We start from the raw sequence: 13,311 nt of genomic DNA, 5'->3' as shown, positions 1-13,311 counted from the left end.
AAATCAAATATTAACTTGGTGATCCGCTCCTTGGAATTTTGATTAGTGTTCTTTTTCCAAACAGAGATAGACCGACGACAATTTGCAATGCGGCTCAAAATCGATACATGATCAGTACCCTCGCTTCTAGTCCAGCCATCCCTTATCACCTCAGCAAATTCAGGTTTATTAGTCCACCGCTTCTGAAATAAGAATCGGCCTCGCTGAGATGTATTTTCATTGACAAAACGAATAATGAGAGGACGATGATCAGAACCATTCCTTTCAAAATACTCAGCTTGAACTCGGGGAAATAATTGAAACCATGCTGCATTTCCAAGAGCTCTATCAAGCTTACACTGCACCCAGACTTGATTACGTTCTCCTGCCCAAGATAGTTGATTACCAATACTAGGAACCTCCCGTAAACGACAATCATTTATCATATTCCGAAATGGAAAGAAAGATGATTCCGCCCGTGCTGGTCCACCTAGTTTTTCAGAATTATTAGTAATCTCATTAAGGTCGCCTAAAACTAACCAAGGCTCATCTCTGGACACACCCAAACTTATTAAGTTATCCCAAACTTCTTGACGACGATGTGCAGCCGGATCTCCATAGACACAAGAAACAAAAAAGGAGATAGAGCCGAGTGTGACGAAGATGTCAATGATTCGAGAATCAGCACGAAGAACATCAACCACATAAGAAGACTTCCAAAACAGAGCCAAGCCTCCACTCAGATCCACTAGTCTCCAAGAGAAACAAAAAGTCCGGAAAATGTTCACGACGCATTTTCCTCAACATAGGAATTGTCAAGTTGCCCCTCAAACCTTGACAATTCCAGCTCACAAAGCTCATTGATGATTCGGCGGTTCCTCATGCGGAACCACCTCTTCTTCAATGCGTTTAGCAAGCTTTGATGTAACCATAACCTCCTCTGTAGCCTTCCGTTTAGCTGAATTAGCCTCGTCATTTTCTTCTCCTTGATTATTTTGGCAGTTAGCTTTTGCTTCCTTCATTTTTTGGGCATGTCTTCTCCACTTATGTGGTCGTCTACGCTTCTGAAAATGTTTTGGTTTTGCTCCGGTAGAACCAGCAGAGAAGCTTGGTCTTAATTCCGTAGAGCAATACTCATTTGCAGAGGCTGTAGCAAAAGTAGCCGAGAGGGAGCACTCAGTCTGAGGAATTCGCGTCATTGCTTTCCAAATATTTTTTATTTAGCATTAATATATTTTCTCAAATATAATAATGTAACATTAATATAGTTTTCTAAATGATAGGAATGTGGTATATATTATTGAAATATTAGGAAAATAGTTAACTAAAAATTTGGCAAGTATCCGATTGAAAATTTAACCCGAAATTTTTTTAAAAACCCGACCCGAATCCCTTGTGTACTTCTCTTTTACTATAGTAGGGATTACATATTATGAAAACTGTTATAAAGATAATTTTACAATCGACAATTCCTTCGACCCTATTAGATTCACTATAACCCCAAACTTTCCGGTGTTGAAACATTATTAAACACTTAATCAACATCACTAGGATAAGGAGGTTTCATGATGAATTTTGTTTTTTAAAGATTTTTTTTACTTATTATTAAATAATGGTATCCAATATCAGTTATTTTTTGTTTAATATGGACGTTTTGGTACTGTTTTCGTTTTAGCTCAAGTTCGTAATTGGGCTATATTGAACACTTAGAGTTTGAAAAACTTATGTTTCGCTTTAAGATCCATTGACCAATAAGACAGACGAAATTGTTGATAGGATACACACGATTTCATATTGGAATTTGGTAAGAGAAAATTTGGAAATCTACCTTTTTTCAAATTTTCCTTTGAAAAATAACCTCTATCTTTTTCTTATTTTAAAATTAATTTTCAGATATATAAAATTACTAAAATAACTTTATTAAAATTTAATGGAATTAAAAAAATATAATTAAACAAAAGCATAATTATATTACGTAACAAGGTCAAAGTGGATCACAATCATAACCTTTACATACATACATCTTCACTTAACAATCTATCAATCTCTACGTAAAATTTTACATAATAACAAACATACTCACAAAGCAATCTCTACGTAAAATCTTTTATAAATATTGTAGAATTAGAGTAAAATAAAATCAATGAACTCACGTTGCTTCATAACATAGTGACGTAGAAAACACAAAGAAAAAATTAACAATAATGAATCTTTACCTTGCAAATTTTTCTAAAGAAATTTAGTTGAATAAGCTTAGAGAATTTTAGAATTGTATGGTTTTATATAAGTTTGTATTAAACAAAAATTATATATTTGATAATGTAAAAAAAATTAGTGATATTTTTGAGTATTTTGAGAAAAAAATATTCATAAACTATTAATTTTTAAAAATATATATTTTAGTGTATTTAAAAAAATTATCCTATCTCTGATTCTCTGTTATAGTAAAAGATAAGTACAACAGTCTTTTCGGGTCGAGTTTAAAAAAAATTAAACCCGGAATTTCCAATTGGGTCGTAATAAATATGGTTAAGATCAAATATATTATTTCCATATGTAATTTAAAATTTCCTAATATTACTCTAACTACTTACAAAAATTTTAAAAAATAATTATTACTCTCCTTTCATCTTTATTTGATCTTATTTTTAATTTATTATATTACAATATACAATACAAATGTATAATAAAAATTCAACATTTATTTCACATATACTGCAGTTTAAATTTTTCAAAACGGACATATATTACTCGATTGACAAAAAAGTGTATGTACAAAACGTCCTACATCGGCTAAAATATCCAATTTTAGGTACATTTTGATTATAACTTTTCTAAAAATCTAATTTGTAACCATTCAAGATTTTATAAAATTGGTTTTCCAAAGATATATTAATTTTTCTAAAAAAATTCAAAATATAATAATAGTTAAAATTTTAAAATATATAAAATATTATAAATATTATATACTTTTAAAAGTTTTAAGTTTTATTAAAGTTTCAAAATATTATAATTTTTGAATTTTAAAATATTTAAAATATTATAATTATGAAACTATAAAAGGTTCATATATTATAAATATAAAACTTTTAAAATGTTCAAATATTATAAATATATAAAATATTGATAATTTTGCAACATGTAAAATTATATATATAAATTATTGATAATTTTTCGACGGGTCGGGTCAGAACATGATACACCACTTAAGTTTTACAATCAAATAATTATAATACCAGATCTTACATAAATACTGTTTTAAATTATATAGAAAATTATCACTTTTAGTAAATTTAATGACTAAATCAAAAAATTTCGATGGTTTATACAAAATATTATTAACAAAATATACTATTCAAATATTGATTAAATAATATTTAATACGTATAAGGTTTACCGATAAACTATATTATGTATATAACTATATAATTACGGATATTTTATTTATATTATAGTAAAAGAGAGTACATTTTAAAAGGTCAAACTTATAAACAAAATAATAACACATACGATAAAACATGTTAAAATATAATTGAAAGAACCCATCCCATTTTTTTTTCTTTTAAACATGCAAACCGGATTAACCCAATTAATTCAAACTAGCTAAACCGGCCATAATAATTTAAATCAATTAAACCAAGCAATCTCATTAAAGTAAACCAACAATATTAACCAACGGAAGACTTAACCAAAAATCCAATAAAACAATTCCATTAAACCAGCAAGTTCAACCAAACATTATTCCAAAACATGATCATCCTAACATGTTTCTAAATTCCATTCTAACACCCTTACAAATCCAACAATAATCTAAAACACCAATGAGCGCCTAGATCATCCTCCTCTCCTCGCCATGATTCCACGGATCACACTTTGCTTTTACCTGCATCAAAGAAAGAGATGCATAAGTATTTCATAAATACTTAGTGAGGGCGATCCTCCCATTGACGAGCTATACACACAAGAAATGAGATAACACCCACATATATAATAAAAACAAACCATCCAGCAAGCTAAACATCCAATAACACATCCAATTCACCTACAAGTCATCACAAAATAAGTCACTCGATCCCAATCGCTTAGATAAGCTCATGGTCACGCACTCACCTTAACAAGGTGGTTTTAATAACAAATACAACCAAGAAAGACTCTCCTCGCAACTGTAACTACCAAACAACGCCCTACAACAATCAACACAAACAAAATCTCTATGAACCAAAATGGACAGAAACATCAGAAAACTACAGCCACAGAGACGAAACCCTAAAACAGAAACCAACCGTTAATTATTTAATCCCTTTGGTGGAAAGCAAGACCCAGACGTCACCAAGCTTCCCACAAATTTTGGTGCCGATCGGAGAAATGATGAAACCACGATCGCACTTACAAACTCCGTTGATCCCAGTTCGCAACAGAGAAAAAACGTCTCACCAAACTGCATATAACTCACTGAATATTAATCCGAATTCACTTCTGTAAAACGGATAAACAACGTACATGCCTTAGGAACAAACCTACCAAATTTTGTTACCTTTAGATAAGATTTGATACGTCGGAACTCTATTCTACCAAGACGTGATGAATCTGCTTCTCTTGTCTTAAACACCAAAGCAAAGTTAACCCTCTACTTCTCACAAATGAACTTCTCCTTCTCCTTTTCTCAACTTAACTCTCAGAAACAACAGCGACAAAACAAAAGAGAGAAGAAGCGTTCTTTATAAAATTAGGGTTTTTGGTTTAATTATAATTAAACCAGAATTTACCTAAACCAATATTAATTAAATCTCCTTTGATTCAATTGACAAATCGACCAGTTTAGGAAATCAACCGGAATTAAACCAACTCCACCCTAATTCTTATACATACTCAAGTCTCATATTATTTTCCAGAACACGAGCGTTACAATAATAAACGCGAAAACAATCTTCCGCGCTGTAGCGCGGATCCGAACCTAGTTACAACGTTTAACCGAAATATTTTGGGTATACGAATGCATAAACTACGTTATCATATCCAAAAATAAGATTTAGACATATTAAAAGTCGAAACTACCCATAATATGATTAAAATAAGATGAGGTTACTTTCGACCTTTATTTGGATAAATTAACACCCGCCACTAAAACCACAAACACTCTCAGTTCAAAACGATTTCGAAGAAAAAAATCAAAAATCAAAAATCAAAAATGGCTTTGAAACTCACTTCTCCGCCTTCAATTTTCTCACAATCAAGGAGATTATCATCTCCATTGATTCCAATTAGATCAAAACCCACACTCAGAGCATCTTCATTCACCGGATTCCGATCAAGAACCGGAGTTTATCCGAACAAATCGGCGCTTCCGTCGTCTACGAAAGTGAGTGTGGCGGCGGAGAGTTCTCCGGCGACTATATCGGCGGATGATTGGGGGAAAGTATCTGCGGTGCTGTTTGATATGGACGGTGTGCTTTGTAACAGTGAGGTTCCTTCTAGACTCGCCGCCGTTGATGTTTTTGCGGAGATGGGAGTTGAAGTCACTGTTGAGGATTTCGTTCCTTTTACGGGAACAGGTAAAAGCGATCTGTTAAGGATTTTTTTCTGATTCTTTGGGTATGGAATTTTCTGGGAATTTGAACTGATTTCTGTGGATTGATGATTCCAAAATTTAGGTTGCGCTCGAATTTAGCAAATCAAAATTGTGAATCTGTTCATATCTGGGAAAATTTAGTGAAATTTTGGAATGGGAGTTTCATGATTTAACGATTTTTATGTTAAGTGTGTTTATTTTCTTTGGTTTGGGAAATTCACAGGGGAAGCCAGGTTTTTGGGTGGTGTTGCTTCAGTGAAAGGAGTAGAAGGGTTTGATACGGATGCAGCTAAGAAGAGATTCTTCGAAATATATCTCGATAAGGTGATGTTATGCTTCTTTGGTTAGAACATAGTAGGAGGGGAATTGTGTTTATATTAGGGATTGGTAAGATAATTGTGGATGTTCTTGAAAGATAATGTGATTGATACTAGGGATTTGTTGTGTTTTTGATTTGTGTAATTTCTTGTTCTCTGTAACGATTATAGTATGCGAAGCCAGAATCTGGGATTGGATTTCCAGGAGCACTTGAGCTTGTTACTGAGGTGAGGAAAACTGAAATTGTAGAACAATGGTAGTTTTGGCGCTTATGGTACTGATAATCTGTGAAACTCTTGAAACAGTGTAAGAACAAAGGCCTTAAAGTTGCTGTTGCATCTAGTGCTGATCGTATCAAAGTTGATGCAAACCTGAAAGCTGCTGGTTTGTCTTTGTCCATGTAAGACTACAACTATCTTTCATCTCTTTAGTGTTCAGTTCCTATGGCAATGTGGTATCTGGCACAAATTTGAGTTTGGTACTCTTTTTGAGTGTTTAGTACCCCTTTCTTTCACATTATTCTGCTGTATAATCTCTTTTAATATGTCTTCGAGATGTTCAGGTTCCATGTCTAAATACATGTCAGTGATGTTAACTTTCAGGTTTGATGCCATTGTTTCAGCAGACGCCTTTGAGAATCTGAAACCAGCTCCAGATATTTTCTTGGCTGCTGCAAAGATCTTGGGTGTGTCGACAAGCGAGGTTAGTCCAAGCGTCATTTAATATCATATCAAAATGAGGCTTTTTTGAAAGATCTTCCACACCCACACCTTTTTATGAAATCATAGATAAAATAGAGAAATGTCGAGGACGATCCATTTGCAGTCACTAGGAAGTCTCATGTAATAGATGAACTAAGGGTACCTTAGAAAACAGAACTATATTTTAAAAAAAATTCTATTGTGCCAACAACATGATTAGATGTATATTTTCGCATTCTTGAACCTGAAAATTGAAGTACAATAAGAGTGTACTTCATCTGCTAGACTTACAGATCTTATTCACTTGTTATTCAGTAAAGCTAGTTTCTTTTGTACAATTTTGTAGTGTGTTGTTATTGAAGATGCGCTTGCTGGAGTCCAAGCTGCCCAAGCTGCCAACATGAGGTACTTTACTTTTGTGACAAAATGGCATGTCAAATTTTGCTATTTCTCATTTTATTTTGTATACAGACAATTTGAGTTGATACATTATCAGTAACTTCAAGATATCACCACAAAGCCTGTAGAATTTTCAGATTAGTGCTTTATGTCAAATCCATCCATATGCGCTATTCAAAATAATATTTCATTTCAACTTGTGGAGTTCAAAATGCTAATTAATCTTGCTTGACTAATGTAGAACTAAAAAGCTTCGTCATTGGTAAATCCATCTATTCGCTGTATTGCATCTGGAGTAAGATCATTTTTGTTCATTCTAAATTTGCAGATGTATAGCTGTGAAAACTACTTTATCTGAAGAAATTCTTAAGGACGCTGCTCCGTCAATGATCCGAGAAAATATTGGAAACATTTCAATCAATGACATTCTCACTGGTGGCTCAGATTCTACCAGTATGTAGTCTCAAAGAAATTCGATGGAAAATATCGTTCTTTCCATGTGTATTTATTTCTTGCTTGATCCTTTTGATAAACTTTTGAATAAAGGGGCATTCTTTGTAACGAGATTACCCATTTCAAACATTCTTTTTTATTGTACTTAATAGATTTATAATTCGGCAACTTCATGAATTTTTCTTATAGGTCATAGTGGCTTATACAGTTTCAACCTTTTATTTTTACATGATTGAGTACTTACGCAGGAAATTCCACTGAGATGCTTGAAGAGAACACGGCCAGCGACAAAACCAGCAATAACGGGTAAGAAAGATTCCTCTATCCAAAAATACCAAGTGAAAGTTCTCTGGTTATCAATTATAATTATCTTATTGATGCAAGTAGTTTGGTGTTGAGAACTAAGTTTATGGTTTCTGTATATAATATGCAAACAGTTTATTTGAGCCACTTATGGAGATAATTTACTATGTTAATGTCAAGACACTCTTTGTATAATGAAACCTGAAATTTTTGCTCATTGACTGGTTTCATCATTTGAGAATGAAACAAATCATATGTCATGTGGAAAATTTCATATACTTGAGATTGCAGATGCAATTTTCCAACAGGTTTCAGGGCTCTCGACGAGATATAATTAGGTACGGGAGTCTTGGCATTGCTCTTTCTTGTGTCTATTTTGCCGCCACCAACTGGAAGGTAAACCTGAAAACATACACTCAAGAATAAGATTTTTCTGTCAAAGCTTTCATTTGATCTTATGGAGGTGCTGTTTTATGTATAGGCAATGCAATATGCTTCTCCAAAAGCTTTGTGGAATGCATTGGTTGGAGCAAAAAGCCCTTCTTTTACACAGAACCAAGGTTTGGCCTATTATCAAATTCACGATTGGTTAATCATGGAGATCATTTCTTTCATATCAAACGGTAAAACTGTAGGAAAGGAGTAGTCTTGTGTCAGAAATAGACGGAATGTGTAATAACCAACCTCATTTTACTTCAATAATGATATGGTCTTTGTAATCTTGCACAAATCTGTTCAGTAATTAGCTTTAGATGAACTAATCACCAAGTCTAATACTTTTTTGACAATGTAAAATTTACACTTTAGTATTGCTACAAACAAACAGATCTTGGACCAGAAAGTGTTTTACAAGAGAAGATTTTTTTAAAGAACATACTGTATAGTTTCATCGTTACTGAATTCGGATGTAAAGAAAGCTACCTGGTTTTTCGTCTTAACTTGTAGGTGAAGGGAGAGTGCAACAGTTCGTCGATTACATTGCTGATCTAGAGAGCAAGTAAGTATAACTATTTGATATTTATCCAATTTCATTCAATGTAAGGCAATAATTCGATAGTTCGGTAATTTCTTCGTTAGAAAAGATTCTCATATATAGAGTACATATTTTAGAAATTATCACAAGCGGAAAAAAAATTGTGGATGACCTTCTGTTTTGACTTGTGTGGGTGCTCTGTTTCTATTGTTTTTTTACCAGGCAAACAGCTACATCTGTGCCAGAATTCCCGTCTAAACTCGATTGGCTTAATACTGCTCCTCTCCAGTTTCGCCGGGTAAATTTTGTTTATTGAAAGAGGCTGTTGGTTTTAGCTGTCGGAACTCGGAAAAGATTAGATAATTTGCTTTGCATTGGCTTGCATTGGCACATACCAAATTAATTTTCTTGCATATGAATGATCAAAGGCAGTTATATGCTTCTTAGTAACTTTTGTCATTTTGGGAGCAGGATTTAAAAGGGAAAGTGGTTATACTTGATTTTTGGACGTACTGCTGCATAAACTGTATGCATGTATTACCAGATCTTGGCTTTCTTGAGAAGAAGTACAAGGACATGCCAGTGAGTCTTTACTTTTGCTGCTCTCTTATATGTTATTTTGGGATCTTCAAGCAATTCAAATTTTACTTGGGATAACTAAAGCTTCAACCTACGAATTGCCATCTGTGTTACAGTTCACTGTTGTGGGTGTACACTCAGCTAAGTTCGACAATGAGAAGGATTTAGAAGCCATACGAAATGCAGTTCTACGTTATGATATCAGCCACCCGGTAATTTCTATGTTAAAAGTTTTGCCTAATTAATTGTGAAATTGGTTACTTATGCTATTTCCTGGAGTTCTGAAGAAATCTAGTGATGGAATCACATTTCCTTATAGGAAAGATTTTAGCTGGTCTGGATTTCGCATCATTTTTGCATTTTGTACACCATTGTTTATCATTTGCATTCTCCTTCGATGTTCTCTCTTTGGATACATTTTCAGTGCTATGTTATAACTTTTACTGATAAATTATCCCTCTCACGTTGAAGGTTGTGAATGACGGTGACATGTACATGTGGAGAGAGCTCGGCATCAACTCGTGGCCTACATTTGCTGTTGTTTCTCCAAATGGCAAAGTCATTGCACAAATTGCCGGAGAAGGTCACCGCAAAGTAACGTTTTTAACGTCTGCCTATGCGATTTTCTTTTCTCTTCTTCCTATAATTTTTTAGCAAGAAAAGAATCTCACGTTGTTGATAAAATTGTTGATTTCATTTTGGAGTGATAAAGAGTGAAAATATGAATACTCTGTTCCTCTAAAACGTTTTAGTTTTGTGAAATACATTTAGTTCCACATGAAATATCACTTGACTGTTCTTCGGTGTTTTCCTTTGAAGGATCTTGATGACTTGGTGGCAGCAGCTCTGACTTATTATGGTGGAAAGAATGTATTAGACAGTACTCCGCTTCCAACACGTTTGGAGAAAGACAACGATCCACGTTTGGCCACGTCTCCATTGAAATTTCCGGGGAAGTTGGCTATTGATACTCTTAATAACAGGCTATTCATCTCAGACAGTAACCATAACCGTATTGTATGTCCTTGCCGTTTTAGATAATCCTTGTTATCTCTTCTTGTTGTCTAATATGAGTATTCTGTGTAATTCGCAGATTGTAACTGATCTTGAAGGAAATTTCATCGTCCAAATCGGCAGCACCGGACAAGAAGGTTTCCAAGATGGTTCCTTCGAAGATGCTGCATTTAATCGTCCTCAGGTAGATATGTTATCTCGCTTTGTATTAATTGTTCCTCGATAGGTTCCGAACCACATGAGCTTTATTGTTACATACATGATTGTATTTTTTCAGGGACTTGCTTATAATGCAAAGAAGAATCTTCTTTATGTTGCTGACACGGAGAATCATGCTTTGAGGTATGTATGTATGTTTATATGTAAACACTAACAGGAATCTCAAACTTTTGACTTCGACATCTTATTTTGGAGTTTCACTACTTCTTTTTCGTAGGGAGATTGATTTTGTCAACGAGAGAGTACGAACTCTGGCTGGTAATGGAACTAAAGGCTCAGACTACCAAGGTGGAAAAAAAGGAATCAAACAGGCAAGATACTTGACTGAGAACCCTTTTCTTATTAAAATTATTTACATCTGTTAACTTATCAACTCTAAACTATTCATGTGTAAATGTTTTCTTTTAAGAGGTTAAACAATTTGAAATGTGTGGACTTTAATTTTTTCAGCTCTTGAATTCTCCTTGGGACGTATGCTTTGAGCCGGTGAGTGAGAAGGTATACATTGCAATGGCAGGTCAGCACCAGATCTGGGAATACAATGTGGTTGATGATATTACTCGAGTTTTCAGTGGAAACGGCTATGAAAGAAACCTCAATGGTTCTACGTATGTAAATACTAGTTTTATATATTACTTATATCACTCGATGTCAGTGTTAGTCATCTTTGTATGCTATATCTTTTTTTTTGTCTTGATGCAGCCCTCAGACTACATCATTTGCTCAGCCTTCAGGAATCTCATTAGGACCTGGTAATTACTACAAACTTCACACTTGTCACTTCTTGCACGAATTAGGATTGAGTTCTATGTGTATAATGTAAATGTAGGTATGAAGGAAGCATATATTGCTGATAGCGAGAGCAGTTCTATTCGTGCCCTTGATCTTCAAACTGGAGGATCAAGATTGCTCGCTGGTGGTGATCCATATTTCTCTGAGAATCTTTTCAAGGTAATGAATTTATTTGTCTTATCCAACAATATTGGTATTCAGAGGTACTGTATCAATATTTAAGTATCCATAGTTAAGTCTTCCATGGCATTTCTAGTGGATTAACAAGTTTGAATGTTCCATCTCTACACAGTTGTCTCTGACATGGGCTAATTCTTGAACAGTTTGGAGACGTTGATGGCGTGGGGGCAGAAGTTCTCCTACAACATCCATTGGGTGTATTATGCGCAAAGGATGGTCAAATTTATTTAACTGATAGCTATAACCACAAGGTACGTCATTTGGAATGTCCAAGAAAACACTTTCCCATATGATCAATTTGAGAGAGAATTCCTTTATTGGATGGATCTTGCGGATTACCACGAACTTAGTTTGGAACAACTCTAATACAAATATACTAATAGAAACATTTTTGACCGTTTCCAGATCTTAACTCTAAACTTTCATGTGTAGATTAAGAAGCTGGACCCTGTAACCAAACGTGTTGTTACTGTCGCTGGAACGGGAAAAGCTGGTTTCAAGGATGGGAAGGTCAAGGGTGCTCAGGTGTGATCTGGTTACTAAAATTTTATACATTGACTAAATAGTCAGTCTGATTTGTTAGTTTGAAAATTGTTTTTACATGTATCTGATGTAGCTTTCAGAGCCTGCAGGACTTGCTCTAACTGAAGACGGTAACTTTCTGGTCTTTTTAACAGTTATTATTAACGACTAATGAAGGAACGATTAAGTGCAAATTTTGTTACCTATACTGTTTCCAGGGAGGCTGTTTGTGGCGGATACAAATAATAGTCTGATCAGATACATAGACTTGAACAAGGAAGAAGACGCAGAGATTCTTACATTGGAGTTAAAAGGTGTTCAACCACCAATGCCAAAGGCGAAATCCTTGAAACGTCTGAGAAAACGTGCTTCGGCTGATACAAAGATTGTCAAAGTGGATTCTGTTACGTCTCGTGAAGGAGATTTGAATATCAAAATCTCATTACCAGATGGCTACCATTTCTCAAAGGTCTAGATATTATCCCCCATCTTATTTTGTGTCCTCTTAATCTTTAACAAGTATACATGTGTTTTGTTCGATTTTCACAGGAAGCGCGGAGTAAGTTTGTGGTAGATGTGGAGCCTGAAAATGCAGTAGCAATCGATACAATGGAAGGAAACCTCAGTCCCGAAGGTTCAACGATACTTCATTTTAAACAATCTTCAACGTCGGCTTCTGTTGTAAAAATCAGTTGCAAGGTTTGCTTCAACATCATTTTTTAAGGCTTCAAAATTGTTGCTTTGTCGTCTTACAATAAATTTTAATGAAAATTGTAATTGCAGGTGTACTATTGCAAAGAAGACGAGGTCTGCCTGTATCAGTCTGTACAGTTTGAGGTCCCGTTCAAAGTGGAATCAGAGTCATCTGCTTCTCCGACAATCACATTCACCGTCAAACCGAGAGCACCTGATGCCGGTGGGTTACAGCTTCAAGGTACCCGCTGAACTACATGATTATGATATGATGAAAAACCACAAGTATATATATTTGTGTTATGAAACTACTTTAAATTTTGTATGATCTATTCATTGGTGTGCCTGTAAAGATATACAACAACAACAACAAACCTGTACATTATTAGAAGAAAGTACAAAGTAAATTTTCTTCATCTCTTCGAAATTTCTTCTCTCATTATGCCATATATACTGTTGCATGCAGTTGACAGTTTCTTCTCTCATTAAATCGTTTGAAAATTCGTTTACAAGACTAGACTACAGATGTCTCTTTCACAATAAGTGAGCACGAACAGCTTTGCTATCTTCTCCTCCATACAATGCTTATCCTAAACACATCTGTCTAAGATTTGAGA

The 13,311-nt window shown here is 34.4% G+C and overlaps 1 protein-coding gene across 1 annotated transcript; it reads left to right on the top strand.

The window, feature by feature from the left end:
- Positions 1-5,115: 5,115 nt before the first annotated feature.
- Positions 5,116-13,116, top strand: LOC17895294 (protein SUPPRESSOR OF QUENCHING 1, chloroplastic). Its single transcript, XM_006301424.2, has 28 exons — positions 5,116-5,531; positions 5,772-5,872; positions 6,037-6,093; positions 6,172-6,266; positions 6,469-6,568; positions 6,914-6,972; positions 7,295-7,419; positions 7,668-7,725; positions 8,031-8,118; positions 8,204-8,282; positions 8,668-8,719; positions 8,918-8,993; positions 9,167-9,277; positions 9,391-9,486; positions 9,746-9,868; positions 10,094-10,291; positions 10,368-10,472; positions 10,566-10,630; positions 10,725-10,818; positions 10,958-11,115; positions 11,210-11,259; positions 11,337-11,458; positions 11,623-11,730; positions 11,912-12,004; positions 12,096-12,132; positions 12,220-12,470; positions 12,551-12,700; positions 12,785-13,116. Exons 1-28 carry the CDS (start codon positions 5,168-5,170, stop codon positions 12,944-12,946), a joined length of 3,177 nt encoding a protein of 1,058 aa, XP_006301486.1. The 5' UTR covers positions 5,116-5,167; the 3' UTR covers positions 12,947-13,116.
- The last annotated feature ends 195 nt before the right edge of the window (positions 13,117-13,311 follow it).

The sequence above is a fragment of the Capsella rubella genome, unplaced genomic scaffold (assembly GCF_000375325.1).
Source record: "Capsella rubella cultivar Monte Gargano unplaced genomic scaffold, Caprub1_0 scaffold_2, whole genome shotgun sequence".
Classification (NCBI taxonomy): Eukaryota; Viridiplantae; Streptophyta; class Magnoliopsida; order Brassicales; family Brassicaceae; genus Capsella; species Capsella rubella.
The sequence above is the reverse complement of the archived record's forward strand: the minus strand, read 5'-3'. Positions and strand labels throughout refer to the sequence as shown.

What these genes read in the sequence shown, in the direction of transcription:
- LOC17895294 (XM_006301424.2), top strand. Translation starts at nt 5,168, where the DNA reads ATGGCTTTGAAACTCACTTCTCCGCCTTCAATTTTCTCACAATCAAGG. An exon ending in TCGAAATATATCTCGATAAG is followed by an intron (nt 5,873 to 6,036) that starts GTGATGTTATGC and finishes TAACGATTATAG; the next exon opens with TATGCGAAGCCAGAATCTGG. An exon ending in TTGCCGCCACCAACTGGAAG is followed by an intron (nt 8,119 to 8,203) that starts GTAAACCTGAAA and finishes TTTTATGTATAG; the next exon opens with GCAATGCAATATGCTTCTCC.